At 42.9% G+C, this 27,620-nt stretch overlaps 2 protein-coding genes across 4 annotated transcripts in view; one reads left to right on the forward strand and one right to left on the reverse strand.

Annotated features, from left to right (window-relative positions):
* Positions 1–2,524: 2,524 nt before the first annotated feature.
* Positions 2,525–4,209, reverse strand: mrps16 (mitochondrial ribosomal protein S16). Of its 2 annotated transcripts, none has more exons than XM_003973343.3 (4): positions 4,066–4,209; positions 3,797–3,827; positions 2,938–3,204; positions 2,525–2,796 (listed from the first exon to the last, which is right to left on the reverse strand). In XM_003973343.3, the coding sequence occupies exons 2-4, from the start codon at positions 3,807–3,809 to the stop codon at positions 2,687–2,689; spliced, it is 390 nt and encodes a 129-aa protein (XP_003973392.1). In that variant the 5' UTR covers positions 3,810–3,827; positions 4,066–4,209; the 3' UTR covers positions 2,525–2,686. The 2 variants fall into 2 exon arrangements, with proteins under 2 accessions (XP_003973392.1, XP_029682794.1); XM_029826934.1 differs by having other exon boundaries at positions 2,938–3,207.
* Positions 4,210–13,445: 9,236 nt separating this feature from the next.
* The window catches only part of pax7a (paired box 7a), a 39,629-nt gene continuing 25,454 nt past the window's right edge, over positions 13,446–27,620 (forward strand). The window contains exons 1-4 of one of the 2 annotated variants that reach the window (XM_029827122.1): positions 13,446–13,913; positions 14,960–15,195; positions 15,508–15,637; positions 15,962–16,090. In XM_029827122.1, the coding sequence (XP_029682982.1) occupies positions 13,826–13,913; positions 14,960–15,195; positions 15,508–15,637; positions 15,962–16,090 (583 nt within the window). In that variant the 5' untranslated portion in view covers positions 13,446–13,825. Of the gene's footprint in view, positions 13,914–14,959; positions 15,196–15,507; positions 15,653–15,961; positions 16,091–27,620 lie in introns of both variants that reach the window. The other variant, XM_029827121.1, reaches the window with a different exon arrangement.

A 27,620-nucleotide genomic window follows, 5' to 3' on the forward strand; every position in this document is an offset into this window, starting at 1 on the left:
CAGTATCAGTTGTGCTCTGCGAGGGGGAGAAAACCCCCCCATAAAACCCAAACAAAGACAGCTCAGAGCGACCTGACAGGGTTTTTAATCGAGTTGGAACTGAATTGTGGGTTCTGATCAGATATCCTCAGACACAGATTGGATTACGTGTGCATGTTAGGCCAACCTGTTAACAGGCGTATTACAAAGAGTGCAGGATTTACCTACCTGACACAGACTTTCCTGTTCTGCTCATGCATTCCTACCTTACATGATTGCAGTGGGTGTGGTCTGAAAGACTTTGGCTGCTGGCAGCCCAGAGACAGAAAATCGATGATTTTTTTTTTTTACTGTTGTAGACTATTAAGAGTGTCAGGACAATATAGAAAATGTAGCACGTGTGTTGAAGTATCAAACATGGTGTTCACTTTGGGATAATTACTAAGGTCAAATGGTTGTTGACGCATAGATTCCTCTCCCTTCTGCTCAAAGAGGAACAAAAAAATATACCTTTGCTTGTGACTTCAATGTCTGACACAATGTTTACATCATACACTGATGCTATTTAATCTTAAGGTATTCGTATGTCTTATTAGAGATGATAAAAAGTGAAGGAAGACTCGTCTATGGAGACGTAACTGCGAAGACGTGCACTGGGGGGGTACAGTATGCTGTGTACAGTATTTAACAATTCCATTTGTTGTCATGGAGAGTTGATAAAGAAATGTAGTCTTTGAAAAGAAAGCAAAATAAAGTGACTTATTTATGAGTCTGTTCTGCTCTGCCTGTGCCATCCGTCAAGCCTAAACGCTTGACTCAGCTGTTTGTCCTGTTTTATCACCCACACACCCTCATGCTGCGTACCTTATTGTGACTGGCCTCTATCCAGAGACACAAGACCGACTCACAATGGTTGATTGACAGGTGTGCAGGCTTCTTCCTGGTTACACGGCGCTCTTTTTCTTTGTGACGGCTTACATCCTCCAACTCCGGCCCACAGGTTGCTGGTTTTTTTTTTTTTTTTCTTTTCAAGTGCTTAACAATGTCGCGAGTGTTTTGCATTTGACGTGCGTCCATGTCAACCTCAGCAGAATCCAGGGGCCATTATTAGTCACAATCATGATGTCCATCATGAAGCCACGATGGCTTAAACTCGGAGTTCATTCGCCCGGCTGCCCGTCATAATTTTGCACTTTCTTCATATCAACACGTCTTGGACTCGACGGTTTCCACCTTTTCAGCTGTGATCAACTGGTTCCTTTAGATTTTTAAACCTTTTCCCACTGCTGATTTTATATTGCATCCTTCATAACAGAGGCATTGGAGATTTTAACCTCATGTATTCACATTTTGCAGCTTTGGGACATGTTTTAGGGGTTGAATTTTGCTACTTTTGGTCTGAACCATTGCCTGCTTCAGGCGAGCTGCAGGGAAACGAGGAATCCTTATAACGAATGGGTCTCCAAACCACAGGGTTGAAATCCTAGGTCAGGTCACAACCTAGGATGCCCCTGAGCAAGGCACTTCCTCCTTGTATGCAGTGTGAGGATGGGTTAAATGCAGAGGTCAAATTCACTAATTGTGCAATTAGATTGTGCAAATATGTCTTTTTTTAACTGCAGGCAGCGAGGATCAGGTATGAATAAAAAAAGACAAAAAAGTTTAAAAAAAAAAAACAAGATACAGGATTCACACCAGCCTCGTTCTTACACAGGCTCCACATCAGTTTAAATCCATAAAAAAATGAATCATCCTCATAAAACCTGACTCTTTTTATGTGAGTTTATTGTTGTAATCTTGAGTTCAGTTTGTTGACAACGTGGGTCAGTTTAATTTCATTAGTTTTAATAGTAAAAATGAATCTGGCCCTGGTTAATTCACTAAAAATCCCCAACTGCCGAGCCAACAACTAGAGCTTGCTCAAAGTATTATAAATTTTGTTCTTTGTTAATTGGTATATATTCTGTATCAAATCTTAATTTCTGAACAGCAAATTCGAGTTCTGCATACATGAACACATTCCTTATTTATGTGCCTTTAACTGCACATAAATGTGTCTCATTTCTTAAAATTGCATGAGAAAGTCAAATTAAACAGAAGCTAAAAGGCAGATTCATGCTAAATTAACCTTATGTTTGGTGTAACTTTTATTGTTTATTGTGAGGGGTGGACAGAGCTGTAAATATTTAACTTGTAGCAAAGAGCAGTTGGTTAAATTTCAACTGGTAAGGCAAATATGGCGGACACACTAGGATGAATGCAAACACACACAGATCATTCAGGTAAAAGCACCAATCAACTGCGTGATGGTGCAGTGGTGCTGGAACCACATGCATCATCCCATGTACACCCGAAAGAGACATGGTGTGAACTCTATATACTAAAATGTCACCCTCATAAGCATGATATCTGCAGTTATATTTACTTTACATGAACCGGAGAGTTTTCTTAGGATCAAACTCACGTCTATGACGCCATCTAGTGGTGAAACCTTAGACTGACCCCAATGTAATAAAGGAGAGCAAATGCATATCCTAACACAAAGGGAGTTTTATCAAATTTTATTATGAATTCTTCACTGCTGCAACCAAAGCAACTGAATCACAACATGATGTATTTGAGAAGTCCCAGCAACAGTCTGTCCATTCTCCAGATATCTGTAAAACATCCTTATTCTGGATGGTTGCTCAAGCTCCGTTTTTAAATGTCACACTTCTGCCTCCTTCTGTTCTTCTTGCACACCCTCCTCTGCCCTGGCCCGTCGACGCTCTGCCTCAGTGATCGTCATTGGGTGCAGAGGAAAAAATCCTGCCAGACCTTCAAGAAAGATGAAGACACATTACATCACAGTTGTGATTTAATATCGAGGTATTCAATCTCAGGGCATGGCTGTTTGCCAACTCCACCCTTTGGTGCAGTGGCTAAAAATCAAAACATGTTTAGATGCAGAAAACACACCTAGAAGTTTGGCCACTGGCTTGGTGGGGTGTGCACCACAGCCGATCCAGTATTTGACTCTGTCGAAGTTGAAGCTGACGAGTTTCTCATTGTGGATGTTTGGGAGCGGATCGTAAGTGCCCAGCTGCTCGATATATTTACTATCTCGCGCTCTTTTGTTGTAAGCAGCCACTATACGATAGAAGGGTCTGTTAGCTTGTTTGTGGCCGGCAAGAGCCATTCGGATGACCACATGTCCTCCGTGGTAGCCCTTTAGCAGAAGTGATGCTGCAGGGAGAAATAAGAACAGCAAGACCTATCATTGAGTAGTAATGAAATTTGAAACGGTAATCACTTTTCTAAATGTAAAGCAATGTGAATCCAATCCAAAACACAATTTAAACCACTTCAAAACAATTACGGTAGTTAAATGTGTCTTCACTCAATACCAGTCCCAGTAATAATGACACAACTCTCATATTTCACATGGAATTTTTTAAGTGGTGCATCTGGAGACAAGTAAGAGATTTGGTGCTATAAGTATATTTAGACAACATGAATGGAATACATTTTTAAGACTAGTAAAGGTTTACACTCCTAAATGATGAATTATAGTTAGAATTTATAGTCTAGCCTGCTCATCCTTTCTTTGAGGAAAAACTGCATCAATGGTTAATACACCATATACAACAGTATATCTATATTTTTAATATACAGTGGACCCTCAATGACAATTTATAAAATTGATTTATTTGACAAAAGATATCTTTAGCGTATCTGAACCTGCAATACAAGCAATTTTAACCCATGTGCCACAAATAGATAAACATGTTAATATAACGTGTTGTAGAAAATGTTTGTGGTCACAGTGTGTACTCACATAAATGAACCATTATGCTGGCAGGGCGATTCTGCAACAGAAAAATACCACCATTAAACACGAGTAATTTTGGTTTAACAATACGATGTATGAAAATCACAACATTATCAGATAAAATGCTTCTAAATTGCAATGGACAGCAGAGCTATGGCTAATGGCTAACTTGAACGGTGTGGATCTTCAGCAGTTTAGAAGATACAGTAAGATAAAAGTGAACAATGTAATAAATCGTATGTATTTACAAATTGGAAAAAAATGGAGATAGTTACCTGTCTGGTTCGTTTACGAGTTATAAAATATATATGTATCGTTATAAGGATGTATATCCCGCACCACCAGTAATGTCACATCTACCAGAGCGCCGCCATGTTTAAACAGGAAGTGGCGTCATTGCAGCGTGTTGTTGATGTCATTATATCAGACCGGCACGAGGTGGCGCTGTTGCTCCTGCTTTGCTGTCAGAGTGGAATTGCGGAGGCTCATTACAGTATCTTTCTTATATGAAGTTTTTGGGTTTTAAAGGTGCCTACTAAACTATCTATCACCACATCACATGACACTAGTGAAAATACAGTTCTAATCAATCAAGGAAGATTAGAAAAGAATAACAGCACAGTGAAAGGTGATTATATCCAGTGGGAGTTCACATGGGCCAGAAACCCAATGTCACTAACTATAATTTTGGCTAAAGAAAGCCTGCATCTTGTGGAAAAGTAATATAGCATTTATACAAAGGAAGATGGAGCCACTTGTATGGTAAAATGTCGTACTGCTTTCTTATTATGATAATGAACCCCAACGATCAGACTCATTTTGCCCAGCTGAGACCTGCATATCACAATTGCACGAAAGGGCTATTTAACCATTGATGCAGTTTTTCGTCTGTAATATTCTTCTGCTGTCACTCTGTCAGCTTAAAATTAACATTTTCCGTTAGTCATATCAAAAGATTTGTTGTAAAAATAACCAATTTCTTTCTTTAAAATGGCTCCTCTGTGGTAGAATAGTGCCAAACCTCCTGTCTGCAATAAGATCCAGTAAAATATGGAGGGAAAACTGCTTGTGTGTAAGTTGTGAGGCACTAATAGCTCAGGTCTTGTTAACTTACATAACATATAGCCTGAAATGAGTGTATTGTGATAGACATCTTTAACAAATATCAAGTTTTTTTCAGATTGGAGGCCTGGCTCTTCAGCCCTTGATATGGTATATAACGTTAAGGTTTTTGATATATGTAATGATATCATTGCACCCTTCACCCCCTTGTCTTTGTTATTTCCCTTTTGAGTGAAGTGGTATCAATCAGTTTCCACCCTGGATCTCAGAGGAGATAAAAAACCGATGAATCTCGGGGTCACTTTGTTACCTGACATCTCCTCAGATTTCTCCTTCCTGGCTGGAGCCCAGCCACCCCCACCCCCCCACAACCCCTCACCCGTCTCGGAACATGGTGATTTCACACTGCTGTTGTATAAAGCTTGTTTTTCTGTGTGGGTGTGACAGACACATGGTTTTCGGTGAGGAGAGGTCACTGAGAAAAATAGAGGAGTCCTTGTTTGAAAAAAAGGGAAAATATGTTCATAAAATCAATGCATTTACATTCACACATGTGGTTTAAGGAGAATTTATTTATTTGGTTGTTTGTTTGTGTGTTTTTCTACCTACATACCTTAAGGCTGTTTTTTTTTTTTTTTTTATGTTTTCCCTGAAAGATTTGTCAGCACAGATGTGAAGTGCACCCACATTCATTTATGTCAGGACTCTGCAGTTGTGATGCTTTTGCAAATTATTTTCACCAATTTTAAAGGAAAACGTGTCCAATTATCAAGACAAAAATTCCATTTTGACCAAATTGAAAGTGATTTTAATAAACAGACCTAATAGAATGTCACATCCCGACACATGTTTGAAAGGAAACAAATGAGATTACAGGGATATTAGTTATTAATTTGTACATTTTGTCAGTTTGGTTTGTCACAGGAATTATCTCATCAACCAGGCAAACAACTTTAACATCTGAGCAGGAATTTCGAGAGGAAAGCGTCACCATTGAGTTGACCACGTCTTTTCCATGAAAAAAAAGAACCCAAAATGAATAGAAGCTTTACACGGTCAGGCGGCAAATAAAATGCATCTTACATGGTGAATCGGCAATGCGTGATTTATCTGAACGGTGACATTGATTCCAGTTGTGGCTCCCTCTCTCGTGAGGACCTCATGCTCTTTGGAATACCAAGATGAGTTGTTTCTCTGCTAATCATCTGTGACAGTTCAGTTAGAAACGTTCAGATGACCGTTTTTAAAAAAAGAGTAAAAGCAAGGAGAATCTGTCTTTAAACCGAAACGCTAGGAAACAAATATTCTACGATGGTTGATAGTACCACTCTCAAAGATCTTTACATAATCTGGTTTTAAAGTCTTAATTGTGGATTAATGGGGTGCAGAATGAAGGCAACTATTTTCAGTCTCACTTTATATTTGTCTTTATTAAGAGTTTAAACACCTCAGGGAGCTTAAAAGTTATAAAACCATTTGTGTGATGCTCCTCTTTATTTGCAGCAGAGGTTTGATATCACACAAAGATCAAAGAGAAAAGTTATATAGTCATTTTCTAAACAGATCCTGAAGCTTAAGAAGCCATTTTGTGCTAAGCTAACAACCCAACGGACATAATGGGAGAGGCAGCAGCCGCCAGTTCCACCAGTCTGTGCCTGCAACTTGAGTTGATTTAATGCTTGAGAAGAATTCCAAGAAGTTGGGAACTGTGTGTTGCACTTTCTTAAACTCTGAAGTGTTTACTTTCATCGCTGTAATCGCTCCGAAGCCACTTGGAGCACATGGAATATAAGGAGAGGCCTTGTTTTCTCTTCCACACAAATACAGTGTACAAACATTTATTTATGCACTGATGGCGCCTTTCTCCGTTAAGCCTTCAGGAAACATGGCCGGCCGAGGACGCGTGAAAAGAGAAAATGTTCCAGGGGTGAATCTCCTCTCACAGCATCAAAGTTTTCTCCTGAACTTTGACGCCCACCGACTCACATTGGTGTTTATTCGCGGTGTCGCCCAACGTCTGCGTGGCGTAATCCATGTGTGGTACTTATATTATTGATTTTGCCTTTTTTAATATCTCAGCAGTGCGGAAACCGAGAGCCATGTCCAAAACATTCAAGTTTGACAATAATCAGAACAAAATTGGGTTATTGACTTTTTATAATGTCGTTATTACATCAAATATATATATATATATATATATATATATATATTTTTTTTTTTTTTTAAGTGGTTCTAGACGGATGATTTATATAAGCTTTACACATTGCTGTAAAATAGAACTTTTCCGGCAATATCAATAAGTATATTTCCATAATATAATATTTTTTAAGTAAACATGAGTAGGCATGTATTCATTGCTATATATAAGATATATGCTTATATATGGTGCAGGGTTGGGTTTTCTTTCCAGAAGAATGAGGCCTTTCAAACTTGGACCATGTGACTTCTGGTCTGTGCATGAGACCTTTGTGATGCAGGCTGCTTCTTTAAACGGGGATAGACGTTACGGTTGCCGAGAGTACCTAATGGGGAGACTGGTTTCTGTCACAGGCCAGGGTCAAGTGATCTTCCTTCTCTGCGAGATCATTCAGATGGCGGCGCTGAGACTAATTGTGAGTGCGTGCAGAATGGAGGCATCGCTTTTATCTCCATCAACAAAGAGACTTTTTCTTTTCGGATTCTTTATTTTTTCCAAGATGTTTCTTTTTTTGCACTTTGTGATTAAAGCAGGAAGAGAAAAGAAAGTTCCTGTGTGGTCACTTCAGTTTACCAAGCAGAGACTCCATCCATCCATCCATCCATCCATCCATCCATCCATCCATCCATCCATCCATCCATCCATCCGTCCATCCATCCATCCAAGAATCTGCAGACTAAATGGGGATATTCATTCATAATGTAAAGGTTCTCCAGGTGACCAAACATGCCAACCCATCAGGAACCACAGACACGATCTCATTACTACACCACACACACACACACACACACACACACACACACACACACACACACACACACACACACACACACACACACACACACTGTAGTGCACTGGAACCGTATTTACAAGCCATAAACGATTCAAAAACAAGGTCCAGTCCTTTATAGGGAACAATTTAAAGCCGTACAGTGCAGACGGGGTAACAAACAACCCGTCAAAGGTAACTTTCTGCTCATATTCATCACAGTGGGAGCGGTCCGCCGGGGGTCGCGCCCTCGCCGCTGCGCTGCTGCCCGCTGCAGACCTCTGCTGGTGAGGCTGCAACAGCCCAGACACACTGGTGGGTTGTGTGAGAGGACAAGTGGATTTGGCATGCACATCAGAGCGTGATACCCGAGTATTTTGGTGCTATCACATGCCACACACACACACACACACACACACACACACACACACACACACACACACACACACACTCAGTCACACCAATCCAACACACGCAGAGCATCCTTGGTCGTGTAAAATGGATTGTTACACTGGCCGCTGTAATGAAATGATGCCAGCAAATCACTGCATTCCTACAACTGCTAAATGTTTCTGTAAACTGAGCGCACTCGCCGCAGAAATGGCGCTTCCAGCACATGCAAACAACAGCTGTCATACCTTTTGGCCCCCTGAATTCAAAAATAAGGAAAGAAATAACGAACCCGGCTGTTTTTAAGCTGGGTGTCTTAAGCTAATTTTAGCAGAGCAACAGACATCGTTCTAATGCATCCTTCAAGGAAAACTGCTCATCTGTGATCTTTCACATTTCATCGTGATCCTCGCCTGTTTTTGTTGGGGGGTGGGGGGTGGATAAGCTGCCAGCAGCGAAACAGGCTAACATCTTGTGTAATGATGCCCCCATTTCAGCAGAAACTGACACTCAACCAAACATTGCCTTATCTTCGGGACATCGTAGGCGACCATGACAAGTTACACACCATTTGCGTGTTGCTTTATTTCCCGCCGCTCTGAGGCGAATCATCAAAGACAGAAGATCAGCGGTTGGCTGTGATATGCTAGCTTGTTTATTCAGAACTCAGGGTAATGGGCTCGGCACTTGAACTCGCGTCCAACGCCGTCCCCTGCATGAACGAACGTGAAAATAAAAGTGTGGTGAAAGTCAACCTGTGATTTCATGTGACAGTGAAACAGAAGGAGCTACTTTGATGGCTTCTGTTGTGTTAAACTGAAGCGGACAGGTGAGCGCTGCAGTGGCCTGATAAGAGCCGGCGGTTCACACACAACAGGTTTCTCTTTGTTTTGTCTAAGAAAGATTAAAAAAAAATCCCTCCCCGGGACGCAGAAGAGACGGCAGTTTTGGTGTCTTTGTTATAAGACTAATCGGTTGCGTGTTGCTTTCTAGCTTCTAACTCTTGGACTGTCCTCATCTGAAAACACCAGAGCGTCTCTCTTTGTCTACATCATTGACCCTCATTTCTGCTGTCTTCCAGCCATTTCCTTCCTCCGTGTGTCTGCCTCTACGTGGTCGATGACGCTCAGCTTTCACACTGAAATGAGCAGTGACAGAACGTCACCCACTCTGCCACAGATCTACCGGATCTAAAATCATCTGGAACAGCCCGCCTGTTCGCAGGATTTCACCTGACGACACCTCGCTGTCGGCCTGGTGTTGCAACACCGGGCAACATTGTTCCCTGGATTGTTGCGATCTGACAGTCTCGTCTCCTCGGGCTACGGTTTGCGCTGAAAGCTGCTAGCATGCAAATGAGGACAACAAAATAGGAGGATGAAATAAACCCCCCTGCCCGAAAAAGAGATCTGGAGAAATGATTCAGATGGGTGACATGCTAACTCCAAACGGGCCAGAGCTGAAGCCTTTTAAGTGATGAGATGAGCCAACGTTTGAGGTTTAGAGGTTCTAAAAAAAAGAGGTAGGCTGGAGGGAAGACTTCACCACCCAGCTTCCTCCATCGGCCCCAAAAACACCTGCTGAGACCGTTACCAGGCGTGCACGTGGCCTTCGTCACCCTCAGAAAACACATGGAAATCACGCCGAGGCGTAAAAAAGTTGCAGCAGTGAAGATATTTATTAAATAACCAGTACTGACTAAATAGATATTAATCAACTGTTGGCTCCTGTGTCAGCTTAAAGCAGCTCAAATTAACAATGTTAATATTATTTTCTTTGCTCCATAAAGATGAGAGAGGACGACTTTACATCTTCTTCGCTTGACTTTGTGGCTTTTCTCCAGCTTTCCCCTCTCAGTCCACAGAGTGGAGACGCTGAACTGCCTCTTGGTGTGTGTGTGTGTGTGTGTGTGTGTGTGTGTGTGTGTGTGTGTGTGTGTGTGTGTGTGTGTGTGTGTGCGCGTGTGTGTGTGTGTCCTGTGATGCCTGGTGTGTGTTCTCCCTCTTTCCCCGTGAATGCTGACAGGACAGGTTCCCTGGTCCCACTAGTTGTACGGGTGCATGCAGGAACTCTCCGAAAATTCCATTTTATTAAAATGAAAAGTCATAATACTGTCATAGCCCATACATGCATTTTAAACACTACAAATCCATATTTTAAAACAAAGCAAATACAATACTAATATCACTACTTACAGCCTTTAATAATAATGATTAGGATTATAATCAGATTTGATCTAAACTCAATATTTTGGGATGTCCCACCTCATGTTCACCATCTATCATCACGTAAAAGACTTTTTTTTTCTTTTAAAGTGTTCTTCTGGATTTTCCCCCAGTTAATTGCGGTATTAAAGACCCAAATGGCTCATTGTGTGTCGTGTAAACAGTGCTGAAGTAAATCTGATTTATCAGTATTTTTAAAGACAATAAAGATTTTTCACATTTTCTCTGTGATTTTGTCCTCTCGGTTCTTTTGACTGGCAGCTTCAGCTTTAGAAGCCGGATGATTATTCCTGACCTTCTGCGCGTGGACCTTCTTGCAGCCTCACCTACGTATGTGGAGCGCCGTTTATTGCATCTTGTTCTCAGCCTGCATGGAGCTCGAACTGTTCACACATGGCTAATTCAGACCAAATGAGTGTGAGGAATGCTGCATCTCACCCTGCGTATGCACCCAATGTCAGCTCCTCTGTTTGGACCCCCCTCCTGTCAGCAAACATCAGCTTTTTTCCCAAATAAAGTTTTAGTCCAGCTTCCGTCTTGCACACACACTCTTCAGGAGCAATGACACTTCCAAAATGGTCCGCAGATGTGAAAATATCTCAATAAACTAACAAACCTTCACTGGAGTGGAGGGTTCCTGTCTGCAGACGGACTGGGGAGGCAGCGTTTCTCCTCCTGTGGATTTTAGATTTGTTTCGAGTCGTATTTGACTTAATTAACCAACAAAATGTGATGACTTATGTAGATTCATGTTTAGAAATCTAGTTATCCTTGATAATACATAAACACACGATTGATACATAAACTAATTCACCTTTTTCGGACTTTAATTTGTTGTGAAACCATTTTACTGTTATTTATTTATTTTATTTTTTGCCAACAGCCCAGGCAGGTTTTTAACTCCTGGTGTTTGGGTTGAATTTGGGATTGTAGGAGATACAGAGCACAGAGAGGAGATCAGAGGTCAGACTGGGTGACATTTATAAAAGATAACATGAGTCACTGAGATCTCACCAGAAAATATAAATGCTGCTCAATTTAAATTCTCTTTAAAACAAACTATTTGTCTCTGCCCCTTAAGTCTGTTCTCATTTTCTTTGTTCACCTCAGACAGAGAAAATTGGTGATGTATCAGATTATCTGAGGTGTGTGTGCGTGTGTGTGCGTGTGTGTGTGTGTGTGTGTGGGGGGGGGGGGGGTCTCTTCACCTACAAGCCAAAAAAAGTTGGGGGAGGGGGAAAAAGCAGTTAATAACCATAACACAAATAATGAGAGGCTATGTAGGAGAAGTGTTTGAAGAGAGGTTGTGATCAAGATAAGATTTGAGACAGTATCGGGAGAGGAAGTGTGTTTTTGTTCTGTCTGCTGAGGCTGGAAGGAAACTTCAGTGACAGAGTTGCTTATTTGAGCCAGATGCTGCGCAGGAGCCCGCAGAAACGGGCGGAGTGGCCCGGGTTTAGGGTGTGCTGAGGACACGGTGCGGTTCAGATCAAGCATGAGGCGTTCACGGGACCACAGACGCTTAAGTCGCCCACTAGCGGACACAACAATGTATGGACATGTTATTTTTGTTTATGCTATTTTGGCGATAAACTTTACAAACTCTTAAAACGACAGATGTCCTTTCAATGTTCCATCTTAAATTCAGGATCCAACGTGCGCTGATTTGGAGGTTTACGCTTTTCAGTATGAACTGCGACCCAACGTGAATAGAAAATAAAAAATAAAATCAAAATATATTTTTATTCCAAGTGATTGGATTGTGAAAGGGATCGGGAGTACCATTTAAAACAAAATCAAGAATTTACCAAATGTATTGCGCAGTTCAGCCAAACACGTCCCTCAGAAACAATAAAAACGTAACCTGAATGAATTTTAACGATTCAGATCATTTCTGTCGCCACAACAGTTTCAGATCATTTTCTCCAGCGTCGATAATCAGGTTAACAGAGAAAACCTGGTGGACGGAGGCCAATACTGGTGCAGAGATGGGCGTGCGTGCGCGTTGGATAATTACCTGTTGTAAATGCAGAGAAACAACAACGCATTTTAGTATTGTTGGGATTTCCCGTGATTGATGCTTGATTGAATCCAGTGTTTCTGCGTCTGCGGGAGGGTGAGTCGGTCTCTTTGTGCTCTCTGTCCCATGTGAAGCAAACCAAAGCGGGGGAGTGAGGGTCAGAGCTATTCGGCAGGGTACCAGATCGTTCCCACTGGCACATCTGCATGTGAAATCGCCATTTCACCCCTCCACACTTCCTAATTGTTGCTAAAATTATTTGTGAAATTGCCTTCCACCAGGAGTGTTTTCCACGGCAATTGTCACACAATTTACATGCGGTGGGCCCACAGAGTTGACACACGCACCTCTTCTTTTCCTGAAACATGTGCGCTTTTTTGTCAGGGTGGTGGTGGGGGTATTTCCTTAACAATCACCTCCCAGCAATTATTTTAGGGGGGGGGCAGCAACCTGTTGTTTTCAACAGCAGGTCGACCCAAATGTTTTAATTACCGGAAAAGTTAGAGCAGCAAATTTAAATGCTTGTCCTGCGCGTGTTTAACCAGTGGAGAGGTGAACAATTCCAGTCTCCAAGCGGACCAGTGCGTCTTTACGCAGCGTTTGTCCCCATCGGCAGCTTGACATAAGTAGTTTGGATGAAAAATTTAATTTACACACGCTCCCGTGAAGAGGCGACTTCCCATTAATTGGTGATGGCCAACAAAATCTGGAAGGAGGGAGAGTCGACTCGGCATTTTTAACGTTTATTGAAAGAAAGAAAAAAAGAAAGAAATCAAGAAAGAAAGAGTTCCACAGGTTTGGGCAGTTATCTCTGGGTTTAGACGAAGCTTTAGCTGTAATTCAGCTGTTTTATTCGGTGTGTGGAGTCTTTATGAGCGACGCGACAGTGAATTAAAAGTGGAATGTGTCGCTCTGATTGGTCGCTGCGCTTCTGGCTAAACCCACTCGCTTTCATCCATAAAAGAAAGGCCAGGGAGCCTATGGGAGCGTACGGCTGTCTCCTCCTACGACATGCAGGAAAGTTGACCACTTAAACTACTTCCAAGCAGCCGGCAGACATTAGACTGAACCCAAACTACACCGAGGGAAAACAGCACATCTTCCTTCTCAGTCACACCATCGTCCCGCATATTTATTCATATTCATTCCTAGTCGTGGTTATTTCCTTTTTAAAAAATTTTGGCACGTTGGTTGCAGCAGAGGAGAGCATCCTTTCCCCGGTGGTAGGAGGGCTTTTCTCCCAGTTTTCCGCCAGGGACTGTAATTTGACAGCAGACCAATTTTGTAGCGCCGTCAACATCAGCCCACGTTTGACTTGGACTTTGCAAGAACAGCAGGTTCGAGTCTTTTTGTTGTTGTTTCGAGTAGCTACATGATGGCTACTTTGCCAGGAACAGTGCCTCGGATGGTGCGCCCCGCGCCGGGCCAGAACTACCCCCGAACCGGCTTCCCTCTCGAAGGTAAGGGCGATGACAGCATGCGGGATTTCATGCGTGAACTTGCGGTCCCTGTGACAATACTCGTCAAGACTCCGGTCTGTCAGCGTGAGGGGGGCCGCACGGCTCACTCAGCGGACGCATGCTGGCAAATAAACGGGAGTGCGAACAAATAGCGACCTCCAGTCAGCGGTGATTAAGCCTACAACCCAAATGAGGCTGCTCATGGGAAAACGCAAGTGCGTGCGCGGAAACTCAACACGCAGCGTTAGATGAATTATTTATATTTATTTCAACAAAAACGAGGACTATGTTATAATTTGTAACTCTTGCGTTTCCATGGTTATTGTTTTAAAACGAGGCGGGCTTATTCGTGGACAACACGGTTTGGATTAAAATGCCGTTTTTTTACACCCCGAATTCACGCGTTTATTTCATCAACCTCCTACTAAAATTACAATGAATCCAAATAGGTCATATTGGAGGATGTGCCCGACGGTAATATAATAATATTTGGACGCTTAAATTTGTACACCAAACCGATTTTTGTTTAATTCCTACATCACTCCTGCGGACATATGGGCAGTAAAAAGGATGCCTGCGGTATTTGCATGCATTTATGGAGACAGTTTTCCTGTTAGGCTCCGTTCGTGCTCAAGTGCCCGGGAATGAAATGCTGAAAACCCACGTAGCACCCGAGTTCCTCGAGCTCCGGGATTTGCTCAAGTGTTCTGCTGCTGCAAATGGCAATAATACACACGGCAAAGAGATAGCTCAAAGGATCACATCAATATTTGTACAACATGACTAGGAATAATGAAGGTGGGGAAGTGTCGCCCTTTTTAGTGTCTCTTGAATGTGTAATTGGATGCTGAAGTGGCCTGGGACCCGGTCAGACACACTGCTTTAAACATGTCCAAATTGATGGTGCGTCCGGTCTGCAGACACCAGTTCTTTATCACAGGCTCCATTTAGGCCTCCGCTGCTCCGCGGGGAACCTGTTAAACCTTTTCTGAAGCGCCTTGGTGTTTCTTGTGTTTCTGAGACTTCTGTTGTTCGTTGCGGCGCAGTGTCCACTCCTCTGGGCCAGGGTAGGGTCAACCAGCTCGGCGGTGTGTTCATCAACGGGAGGCCCCTGCCCAATCACATCCGCCACAAGATAGTGGAGATGGCCCACCACGGCATCCGACCTTGCGTAATCTCGCGACAACTGCGAGTCTCTCACGGCTGCGTGTCCAAGATCCTCTGCCGATACCAGGAGACCGGCTCGATTCGCCCCGGTGCCATCGGAGGCAGCAAGCCCAGGGTAAGTGGGACCTGCGGAAGTATAGAATAATTATTATAGCAGTAATAATAAGATTAATTATTGTTATTATTATTGTAGTTCACTGTTATCGTTAGTTTTACTATATCGTGTCTTTGATTTGGACTCTCAAAAAATAAAATCAAAACAAGATACGTCTCCCTGTTCCCGTTCTTTTCAAATGTGATAATTCATAGAAATTACAAATGTAAAATTTAACTCTTTCTTGACATTTTAAAATCGATCATTTAAATCCTCAAAATTGTTTACATCGTTAAATATTTAGAATCTCTTTTTTTCCCCCCAAACCTGCAGCAGGTGGCAACTCCCGACGTGGAGAAGCGGATCGAGGAGTACAAGAGAGAGAACCCGGGTATGTTCAGCTGGGAGATCCGGGATAAGCTGCTGAAGGACGGAGTGTGCGACAGAAGCACAGTTCCTTCAGGTGAGGCTTCCTCTGGTAAGCTGCACTTTTTTTTACTTTTTTCCAGCGAACACTGCAGCATCACGTCTCAGCTTCCAACATGTTTTTTTAATCCCCTCAGTTACTGATAAAAATGTTTCAGTGTGGCAGGAAACAACCAAAACCCCGATATTGTGAAACATCATTTAAATTAAAAAAAAAAAAATGCAGCTTCATCATGCAAAACTTTTCTTGTGCCATTTTTGATACCCCCCCACCCCCCCCTTCTTAAATGTATGATAGGATTATATGGATCTTTTATGGATTTTAGGGCTAATCATCCATTTACCTTCTTGTTGCCATTAGTGAGCTCCATCAGCCGCGTTTTGAGGGCCCGATTTGGCAAAAAAGATGACGAGGATGACTGTGATAAGAAGGATGAAGATGGAGAAAAGAAAACAAAGCATAGCATCGATGGCATCCTCGGTGATAAATGTAAGTTTACAGCAGAAAATATATGGCCCTTTTGTATGTCTGACACAGCCATTATTATTATTATTATTATTATCATTATTATTATTATTATTATTATTATTATCATTATTATTATCCAGGGGCGCAGCGGTGTAAGCAGGAAGTAACCTTTATTCTAAATAGATGTTTACGTCCTCCTGGGAAATTGCTCCCCATCCGAGCTAAACGCAGATTTATTCCTTCTTTAAACTCTGAGCCAACAGTTGTTCCTTCACTCAATTATTTATGAGAGCCTTGGCAGAGGGCATTTAGCGGCAGAAAATTAATTTGTGTAGTGAATTCCACCTCATTCACTCACACGGTTAACGACCTCTAAATGACAGCTGACAGTTGACCCGAATCACAATCGATGTCAGCCCGCCGACGTTTCACCACTTGTCAGCTGCTTTGGAAACCAGTGTTTGTGTTATTATTTGTTATATTGGCATCGACAGGAGGGATAAATAACGACGCAGGTATTCGCGTTCAGCGTTTGCCCCATTTTAACTGTTTTGATAAACTGCCTGCGGTAATTCCGGCGGGAGTTTGCGCGTCATCGGAGGAATTAAAACATAGTCCATCAACAATACTTCATATAATTTAATAATATATTTATTTCATTTTTAATGGGATATTATTGGCCTAAATATGTAACAAAATGTATTATATTATTTAATTAGAACATCAACGTTTGTATTATTTGCAAATGCTGTAAAAATGCGCAATTTATGCTATTTAAGCTGTGTTGTTATTACAAAAAAAACCTACTCAATTTTGTAAACTAGAAGACTCCGCTGAGGCTTTTCTAAAAGTCCGAGCTACAAACGCAAATCCTGGAAAGCTGGAAAAAATGAGTGCATGGGCCCGTCTATTCTTATTCAAAATTGGAGCAAAAGAAAGAGAAAAGTTTGGACAAAGGGCACGGAGAGACATAAAAGGAGATGAATTATTCAGCACACCCCGCTGCTAGATAGTTTTGTAATTTTATATAATGGCCGGTTGGAGAATAATCAGTTGATAGCGTGAAAACGGTCCCCATTTTGCGCCACACCACGCGTGAATGTTATGTGAAAATGTCACTATTTAGTCTCAAGTATCCCCAGTGTTTCCATAAAGGGCCAGCAGGGCCGCCGAGTCGGGGGCTCCGCCCGTTGCGCATCGTTGCAGCGACGCAGTGTCGGCGCAGTCCTTATAAAAATTCCTAATTTTATGTTGTTAACTGCGTTGACTGTATTGTTATTTACTCGCGTTCCAGTTACCTTCTGCAAGTAAAGCAAAGACTAACGCCATCCGCGTGGCTTCTAATAACGTTAATACTTATTAGAATAAGCGGTGCACACGATGTTCGCTGAATAGGTGGCTGTGTTCGTGCCGAGTGTAATAGCTCGCAGGCATAGTAAAAACTGTATTTATCCCCAATCAGCCTCTCACTCTCCGAGTTTGAAGCGCAGCCCTTCTGTGGAGAGGGGTTTTAAAGCAGATTAAATAGAGCCTTTTATTTCTTTTCACTTTCATCTCGGAGCGGAGCTCGCAGAGGCTCGCCCAGGGCAGAAAAAAAATCATATTTTTTTTCGTTGACTTATCCAGATTTTAATACTTTATTATTTATTTATTTATCCATTTGTTTATTAGGGCTGTGTGTGAGTGTGCGTGTGATTTGTCTCAGAGGTTACATCACGGATTTATTCCATCTGTAATCTATCTTTATTAGACGTGTATTTATGAGATATTTCTGGATGCGACATTCTGCTCTGAATTTAGCTCCACCTTTTACGCGGCTGTTTTGGCCTTTTTTTTCCTGATACGTATTTTCATTTGGAACAGACTCTTCTGCAACCCAGTCCGGAGCACATGCACCCATTTTGCGAACATTTGTTCCCCAGTAATAACAGCGATGTGTCTGCAAACTTGGGCCCCAGAAACCAGTTAAATCTGTCTGTCACAGCTAAACACCCAACCTGACTGTCAGATGGGTGCGCAGACAGGCGATGGTCACTTCAGCAAATCGCGGGATTACCTGAGGTCTTCGAAGTAATTAAACAGATGCCAGATGGGATTATTTCCGCGCGTCGATGAGAGAAGTGACAGAGAAGCGGGGAGAGGATGTCAGAAAAGATCCAGCTGGTTAGCCACTGGGGGGGAAATCCCTAGGCGTGTGTCTAAATATTCAATAAAAATAAGAGTTTCTGAAAACAAACCAAATCATTTTCTGTCGGCGTTAACAATGTCAGGTCATTAATGTGTGTGCGTCAGGACGCGCGGAGGCTGCGCGCTCTCCGCGGCTCACACGCACCGTATGGTAATATAATGTAGCTATATTTCGGGTCTAAAGCCGCGCTGAATGAGGAGGACAGGGGAATGAAGCGAGAGAGCACTTCAAACAAATCCATCTAGAACAGTGTGTGAGAGATTCACTGAAAGTATGGCGAAGTTATTTAGCTATTAATAACGTTTTTTCCTCAGGCATTGAGAGTGACTCCATCTGCACTTTCTCGCAGCTATTTGGCTGGGTGGAAATTGAGGGAGACCCAAATGTTGGGCAGAGATAACATACCCATCATAGCCCAGACCCTGCGCTGTGCTTCACTGCATTAAACTCGGATTAACCTCCCCTGTCCCCGCAGCCACTCAAGCCACATTTCACTGGAATTTATAACGGTGGGCCTATACTCTTCCTAAAAAGAGCAAGAGGGGCCGAAAATAATAATAATAATAATAATAATAATAATAATAATAATAATAATAATAATAATGCGTTTTATTAAATCTAGTTCTCTTATCTAAATATAAAAAATGGCAGAAATAGTTTTGTGTCATGTCTGAATTTAAGATTTCTGCTGTTTCTCCTGTAATTTATTCTGTGATCCGTTTTTGACATTCAAAATAAAAGATTTGATTTAGGCGTGCATGCCTCCTCAGTAAGAGGTGTGTAATTTAATATTGCTATGCCTTCCCAAAAACATATATTTGACATTTAAATATTTGACTTAACTTAATTTTATTTATTGCGGAATCAATTAACGTGGACTAACTGATTATCTAATTATTGCATTTCTTTATTTAAACATTTGTTTGAATTGCATTTTAAAATCGTTTGCATAAATTTACCCTAAAATTTACCCTCGTCCAATTTACTGATATTTCCATCCAAAAGTAATTCAATTTTTAAATTGCAATTTAAACTTGCACTCTAACTAATGATACATCCAAATGCAGTGAACAGCTACCACTGCTGTAGCAAATTAGCCTATTGGTTCCAGCAAGGTAATACGAGCAAACCGTGCAGCATAAAACACGAGAGCCGTTGCTTATGAGTAATGAGCAATGCATCAATTTTAAGTAGTGCAGTTTAAGGTTGTAGTCCTTCCGTGCGCTGCAGATACGTTTGAGTGTCAGCAGCTTTAAGTGTCGACAGCATCAGACTAAATAAAAAAAAAATGGAGTGGGCTTAAACTCATTGGGTGCTGGCATTTGACTTTGATCACATCAAAAATATTCATAGAAGCACAAACACTGGCTCTGCCGCCATTATTCAGGCTGACAGTGATACCTCTCAGGGCTGTCTATTAATTAAAGTGGCGCTTACCATGTGGGACGAGTCCCTATCTGGGCACAAAAATGGTTTTTCCATCTCTTGTGGGGCTCTTGAAAAGGGGGCAATCTTTCCTCTCCAGCTTCTTGTGGGAAATTTAAAAGTGTACAGAGGAAGACATGGGGATTTCTAGCTCATTTATAAAGACGAGTTTATAATCCTTTCCTGCTTAATAACTTAAAGGGATTCAATTTCTCCCCTCATTTATGGGGTTATGATCGTACATTGTTAGGCACAGATAGCAGCATTTCAAGGTTAACATTTCCTGCTCCAAAATATCAGAGTTTAAGCTGTAAATCCATAGGTGCCCTTTGTTTAGTATATTTCCCCCCACGACTGCTGATAGATCCATTTCAGATGTGGCGTCCATTGATGTGATAACAGCAGAGACGGAGACGACCGACTTGATAAGATGAGTCTCTGCCACCGAGCGCTTTTGCAATGATGTGATATTTAATTACAGCCTATAATTTCCACCATCGAGAATTAAATTCAGCAAGCTTTACGCCGTCTCCGAGGGGCGAAGGTCTGGTGGGGGGGGTCCCCAAACCATACGAGACAAATTAAAGAGGGAGTGTTGCCCTCCAGGTATCCTGTCACAACATCAGGGGGCTTGTGTGCGTCTCTCATTTCGGTCTGTGTTTTATTTCACCCATTTTTCACTGTGAGCGGCTTCAGGACGCTGCGCTGGGCCTGCAGCCCCTCAGCGAACAGCTCAGCTTTGCTCTGTGCAGCTAGGACTTTAAATTCTCTTTCTGTCTTATGCTAACTTCATACAGGTCAACAGGTTGGCTTATTTGATGGCGGAGAGGACGAACCAAAGCTGATCATTTGGCAAATATTGATAACCCTGCAGGCTTCCTTTTTTTTCTCTAGTTCTGAGTGCCCTGAACCCCCTCTAAATATTTACATTTCCCCTTAAAGCCTTTAATGTATTCTCCAAATTGCCGCAGCTTTGTTAGCGGTGATGTTTAATTGGCTGGAAGAAGATGAATGAGGCTGACAGGAATCAGCTGTCTGTCCTGATTCCCCTGTGAGTCTGACTCGGAAATCATAACCTGACCAGCTTTTCCTGCTCCGCAACCAGCTCGTTGAACTTGTCACATCTAATTAGAGTGTTAAAACACTCCGAGTGCATCGGTGGGAAACAGTAGGTGGTTCGTCCGGGGCAGCCAATAAGGCCTTTTTGGGTCAGATGGTGAAGTATTTGGGGGGGGGTTGCTGAGGTAGGGTTGGAGGGGGGTTAAGGAGCGTGGTTGGATGGCGATTGTGTTGAATTGGACCGCTGTGGGCTTTTATTTTCCAAGCAGGCCTTTTTTTTTTCTGCAATTACTTCAATTATGGCCATGCAGCGGGCTAAACAGGCCGGCCTGCATGGGCTGCACAGGCCTGTTTTAATTAGGTATGAAATTAATTAAAGCAGACACATCTTAAAGACTTTTAAGTTTGGCTAATTTTTTCTCCGGCATATTTAAAGGTGTGGATTAATGGCTTACAGCCAAAATGACGTTTTTATGACATCGTGTCCGAGCTGCACATCTAACAGGTGTCAGAATATAACTAAAATTAGAGGAATAAAATCCCATTCATCAGTTTGAATTATTTTTATCTTTAAAGAAAAGTATTTAGCATCACAATCTGCAATTGACGCAACACTTGGTTGCTGATCTGAGGTCTCTGCAGCTTCATATCATCATTTATCACTCACAGTTTAAAAGGCAGCGTTTTCCCCTTTATTTATTGAATACTTTTTTTCCCCTTCCTTGTATCGCCACAAAAACAGACCTGTGATGTCTGACAGCCCACTCTCGCCATTGTTCAACGAACAGCGACTAGAAAAGGACGAGAGAAAGGAGAGGGAGGAGAAAAGGCCATTCTGTTATTTTCAGTCTTGAGTCTTGCTGCATAGGCTATTCAGGCAAGTTGATGAACTCCTCCAAAAAGTTTATTAAGGAGCCGAAAACAATAAGAACTAAAGCCTCTGGGTGCCCGGGCAGACAGTTTATAAACTAGCTTCTATTGTGCCTCAAAGGCAGATGCATGAATACTTTTGAATAGGGGCCTTCAAACTGACACGATCAGGCTGGACAGCAGCAGTTTTAAAGGAAGAGAGGGAGCTTCTGCTGCAGCTCAGATCTCTGTCTTTCTGTTTGCATTAATGTACATCTGCAAAGGAAGGGCTTTGGTGGGGGGGGTTAGGGGTGCCAGGCACTATCTGCCATGGCCACGCATGCTTTTCTCTGGGCTTTGTGCGATCCGGGTGCACTAAAAACTAAATTAAAAGCAGATATGTTGGTGAAAAGACACAAATTTGTATATTTCCCGTGCAGACTTAACGCATGCCGATAATTTTATCATAAGATCTGAGTGTAAACATCGACTTTGAGAAGTAAAAGTAATGGAAAATTTTACTGAGCTTGCGAAACGCCGCAGTCTTTTGTGAAATGGATTAAAAACTCACACTTTTCATAACATTTATGCACTGACGCAGCTGAGAACGCAGCTCTCCCTGATATATATTTGAATGAGGCACACTGGTTACGCGCACTCTAGAAGATACATTATTCTCCTCCTTTTCAGTAAACAATAGACTGTCACTCTTTATCCCTTTCCCCTCCTCTGTCCCTCCCTCTGCAGCGTTCTCTTTCAGCCCTCTCAGTCTCTGGCCCTGACAACATCAGAGGGAGTCCAGTGATTTGTGACCCCAGCAACCCACACTTAATCTCGCTAAAGAGGGGGAGCATCCAGTTTTGCAGCTTGGCGGGCCCCAAATAGGCCAAAGCCTGCTCTGGCAGGTGTCAACATTAGCAAACAATTGGTCCCCAGTCCCATGCCCCGTACCCCAGTGTGACACTGAACCTAAACTATTTGAGGCGCGCTTAAAGGAGCCACATAATGGGGAGAGTGGAGGGGGAGGAGAGGCGGGCGAGGACAAGGGAGAGATTACACTTTGAGACAGCTATTAGCAGGGATGAGGCTTTTCTAAACAAACAACAAAGAAGAAGATCAATACTGTGTTCGTCTACAAAGTGGAGTCATCACTGGAGTATTTATTTTCTGCCCATTGTTTTTCTCTCCGTCTCATCGTCTGAGGGCCATATTGGCAATCCAATTTAGTTCAGAGGAGGTTCCACAGGGCCTATTTCTTCTCCCGGCCAGTTGTGTGTTCGTGCAGTGGGCAGTTCATTCACAGATTTGGTCCCTGTGTAATGAATCCTGATTGGTGGATATTACCTTCAGAGTGGACCAAGCTGGTCAGGGGGAAATTGCACCCCGGGGTTGACAGAGCAGCGCTCGTCCCCCCGTGAGAACAGCGCCCATCGCACTTCATTAGAAAGAAGTGTTTTAGCAAAGACAGCAGTGGAAATGGGACAGGAGTGAGTTGACACCAGGGCTGCTGCTTGATCTCAGGTGGATACGTGAAGGCCGCTGCTCTTCCAAGGCCATTTATTTATCCCTTACTGCTTATTCCTGGAGGAACCACCGGGAGAGAGACAAGTTAGAGAGACACGTGTCCCCAGTACGGGAGATTAGCTTCTACCTGGTTTAACTGCATTTAAATGTGACCCTGGGGTGAAAAGAAACCTGGTGGCAAATGCAGGTGCATCGTGACCCTCTAATAAAAACAAGTAATAAACTGAACGTGCAACCTCTGCAGGCTGCGTTTGTAGCCTGCTGGCCAAACACAAAAACCATATTAACAAGCAACTTAATGATTCTGAGCATTCGGAGCTTTGAGAATGTTCAAGATGGAGGACGTCTCCTCAGGTCAATCAGGCCGCTGGTTTCCGTTTGTCTTGTCCAGACGACAGTTTGCAGAGAAACTGAAGTTTACAACCTACTGAAGTCAACAAGCCATGGAATTCTATTTCCAAGACATTTTGCATAATAACGTATCTGCCAAAATCAGATGTAATAAGAAGTAATGAATAAAAGCTCTCTCTGGCACAGAAGCGGCGTCTTTACCAGTTTGGGTTTTGGCTAATCGCTTGTACTTTGTAGCATTTTGAATATCAACGCTAGAGCTGAGAGCTGATTGAGAAACATAGAGAGAACCATACGGTGCAAATGAATTTCCTGCCTGTCGGAGGTAATCTTGGAAAATTTTCAGATGGATGCCGTAATAATAATTGGAACCTTTGTCGCGCTGATTAACCCATTGTTATCCTGCCAGACAATGAAGCTGAGGTATCACAAATGGGCGTACGGTACACCAACACAGTGTTATCACGCCCATGTTAAATCGTGTGGTAGATGATGGGGTCACAGGCGCACCATTTATAGAAAGGATTGCCATTTCCTCCCATTCGTTGTGCCACCCAAGGATGTCAAACTCTGACAGCTGGCACACATCCGGTTGGGTGTTGCGTTACGGCCATCCGCTGCATCGGCAAGAACAAAAAGCATTTCTGGCTAATTTTATTACAATACAGGAATTGCCCCCATAATGTGCAACAGTAATTATGTTTAGCGCAGCGTGCCCGTGCTCTCCCTCAGTGATGAATGAGAACCATTGACCATGGTCCGCTAGTTTAAAAATCACCATTAGCCTATGCTACTTAGGGCCAGAACATTTCACATTTTATGCTCTTGATCTGCTCCACCACAGAAATATTCAATTGTTTTAATTGCGTGCATGGTTTTCCACAACCACAATGACAATAAACATGTTCCCTGACTGTTGCAAATCAGGAAATGCGCCCCCCCCCCCCCCCCCCACCGAGTTAAAGTGTGTGTAAGTGCTTGTCCAAACAGTGGGGTGGGGTGCGTTCTTTCCGTCCAAATAACAACTTCAAATGTTGTCCCCTATTTTCAACTAATGGGCTTATTTCTGCATCGTCAGTCATTCTCTCCTTGGGGAATATGGAGTCTCTGTATAAAAAGCTTTGCTACTGTGCCACATTACAACCCCTCAATATGGAGGCATCTCACAAATGAATGCCAAGCGCTGTAACACTTTCAGTACGCTCGTAACAAAGCTGAACATTCCTTCATTATAACGGGGAAGGTAAAGGAACGCAGCAGCGATGCTTGGAGTGATATATTTTTTGTGTGTTTTGTCCAAAGTAAGGGTGAATTGATTTCATGATGTACCGAAAAGGTGCTAAAAAAAACCCTGCTACATTCCTCCCTTTTTGGGTTTATGGTAAGGAGATTTCTATAGATTTTTTAAAATTGTTGATGATTTTTGGTTATGTTTCTTCGGTTCCACGTGTCCTCGACATCGCACCAACTTTTCCGCTGCCTAGTCCTGTCCAGAAAATTAGAAAACTTCCCTTGGGCACTAAAAACTGTCCGCTGTGCATTCCTATACTGTGCTCAGTAATCTCTCTTTGGCTTTGTTGGGAAAATGATTTGTTCCTCCAGGAGACCTTGGCTCATAGCCCTGAGACATTACTTTTGGATTTCCTGCAAAGGTTTTTTTTCCAGAGCTTTTCGCCGGGTGAACGGGTGTCATTGCCCCCACCCCGACGGGCCCCTCTTTTCCTCTTAACTTTTTTTATGTTCTCTGTTGATTTCATTACTTTCGTTGTGACCTCAATTAGCAAAGACCCGGGCTCAGGCGTCGACTATCTGCTCCACGGGAGCAAAAACCTGCAAAGCTCCGTCTCCATGGCGCAGTGAGCGTTCGCACATGCTGGCAAAGAATCCCCTTTTTTTTTTGCATCCTTTAAAGTTTTCAAATTTCAAAATATGCACAAATGCTAAAAAGGTGTGAAAATCCAAAAGCCCGGACGAAGCTGTAGAAGTGGCATTTATTTCATGTCAGAGCACAAAAACATCCACTTTGCCGCTAATATTGTAGTTTTTGTCAGGAGCACATTAAAGGAGAAGAATCCCACCCCTCAACCTCTAAACGCTTTCTCAGCGAGGCAGCGCAGAGGCATAGGGAGTCAATATGTCAGCGTTTATGGATGCCCTGCAGAGCTGCACAGGGCTGTCAGGCCCCTATTCATGCTCTAATGGCCCCCCGAGGAGCTCGTCTCTCTGGGCTGAAAAGGCCGGGAGGCCCAGTGGACGCCCTGTTGTTGAAGGTGAGCGTGCGCAGTCATGGACGCGCCGCGCCTTCAACCATATGACAGGAGCCATAAAAGAGCATCGCTCTCGCTGCTCTGTCTCCTCTTCTCTTCTCCCGCAGCCCCAACTCCCCATTCTCCCCACCTCAAACAGAGAAAAGGGGGCTAATTGTTTGTTGTGAGAGCCAAAGATTAGAGAGCCTCCCATCTTTATTCCTCCCTTGCCTTTTTCTCCTTTCCTGCAAGCCCCCAGCTCCTCTTCTAAAGAATGCGATCCTGTCCGAGAGACAAGCGAAGAAAAATTTCGGTATTTTTCCTGAAAATCATCAAAGTTAAAGACCCCAAAATCTGTGGAACGAGCGGGCCGATTTTAGTGAAGGGAGAAGCTCTAGTCCTTTTTAACATCTTGCTGTGAAGCATTAGATAGAAGATACATTTTTACTTTAACTTTTGTACAGCATAGAGCTCATTTTGACTTTTACTTGAAATTTTACCTGATAGGCATGAAACAGAGCTGAATTCAATGACATCTGTCCATAAAGGTGAGCTAAGAGTGATGTTATTCCCAATAGGCAGATGACTTTTATTAGTCTTATGTATACTTACACAACTCACCCAGATTCAATTTCGGCTAAATGTCAAATCATCACCCCGAGAAGGTCACTGACAACCAGAGGAAATCGATGATACATCTTGGCCTCCTCCCAAACTGGCAGAAATAATAAATAAAGGCGCTAACTCCATTGTTGAGTACACGCGCCGCGTTCTTTATAAGTACTTTTGCGGAGTTTGAGTTTTGGTTTTGCACAGGCGGCAGGATACCTACAGGAAAAGATTATTACGTCTCTAAACCACTCTGGTTATCGCTGTCATGTATCTTGTATTCACATAAGGTTCCTATCTTTGATACATCCTTCAGTAAATGCCTTGAATCACATGCCTCCTTTAACTCAGCAGCCCCTGTGGGATGAACAGGCAAGTGCATTAAGCAGAGATGCTGCACCATTCTCAGAAAAATGCAAATTGGGAAGTTGTTAGTTATTTGATGTTGCTGCACACACACATACACAGACACACACGCACGCGCGCACACACACCCCACCGCCCTCCAAACATCTCTCCGCTCCAGTGTTGGTGGCTGAATCGTATGCAGTCCCGAGGACAAGACAAGGCTTTTTATATGCAGGCCTGGAGCCCCAAAGACAGCGCAGAGACAGATGCATGTCAGAGATAGCAGATCTGATCTCAGGCACATGCTTCTTATCACAGGCCTGTTTGCATAATTAGGCCTTTTGATATTCTCCCCCTCCGACTGACAAAAAGTATAATTGCAGCATCAACTACGACAAAAGGCAGGCACAAAATAAACAAGTCACCATAAATAGGGAGAAAAGATGCTATGTTATTTTTGTCCTGTGGGAAAACAAGAAGAGGGAGGAAAAAAAAAAAATTTTTAAAGCAAATCTGCTGTCAGTCACAGTCAACTGGTGTGACTCGGTGCTCAGAGGCTGGTCCTGTGAATGCCTGCAAAACACAGAGCGCGAGGCCTGATTGTAATTATGCTGGAACTAATATGCTTTTCAAAATGAGCCATTATGAGCTAATGCTGCACTGCCAAAGCCCCGTCTGTTTTTGTCCCAATGTCTTGGATAGTTTGCAAAAGGTATGGCTGATATTCGGGCGGCGAGGTTTGACGGGAGGCCTGAGTGAGCGGGTTGATGCAGCTCACCGGTGAGATGAGATCTACACAGACGAGATCCCCCTCATTACAGATTCAGGTTTTATTTTCAGAATGAATCTCCGGTTTCTACCACAACCTTGTTTTGCTGTCTTTGCACGCAGCCTTTCCGATGCTCCGGGTTGTCGTGTGAAGCCAGCTGGTTTCCCGCTCTGCAGGTAGTTC

Source organism: Takifugu rubripes, chromosome 19, assembly GCF_901000725.2.
Source record: "Takifugu rubripes chromosome 19, fTakRub1.2, whole genome shotgun sequence".
In the NCBI taxonomy this organism is placed as follows: domain Eukaryota; kingdom Metazoa; phylum Chordata; class Actinopteri; order Tetraodontiformes; family Tetraodontidae; genus Takifugu; species Takifugu rubripes.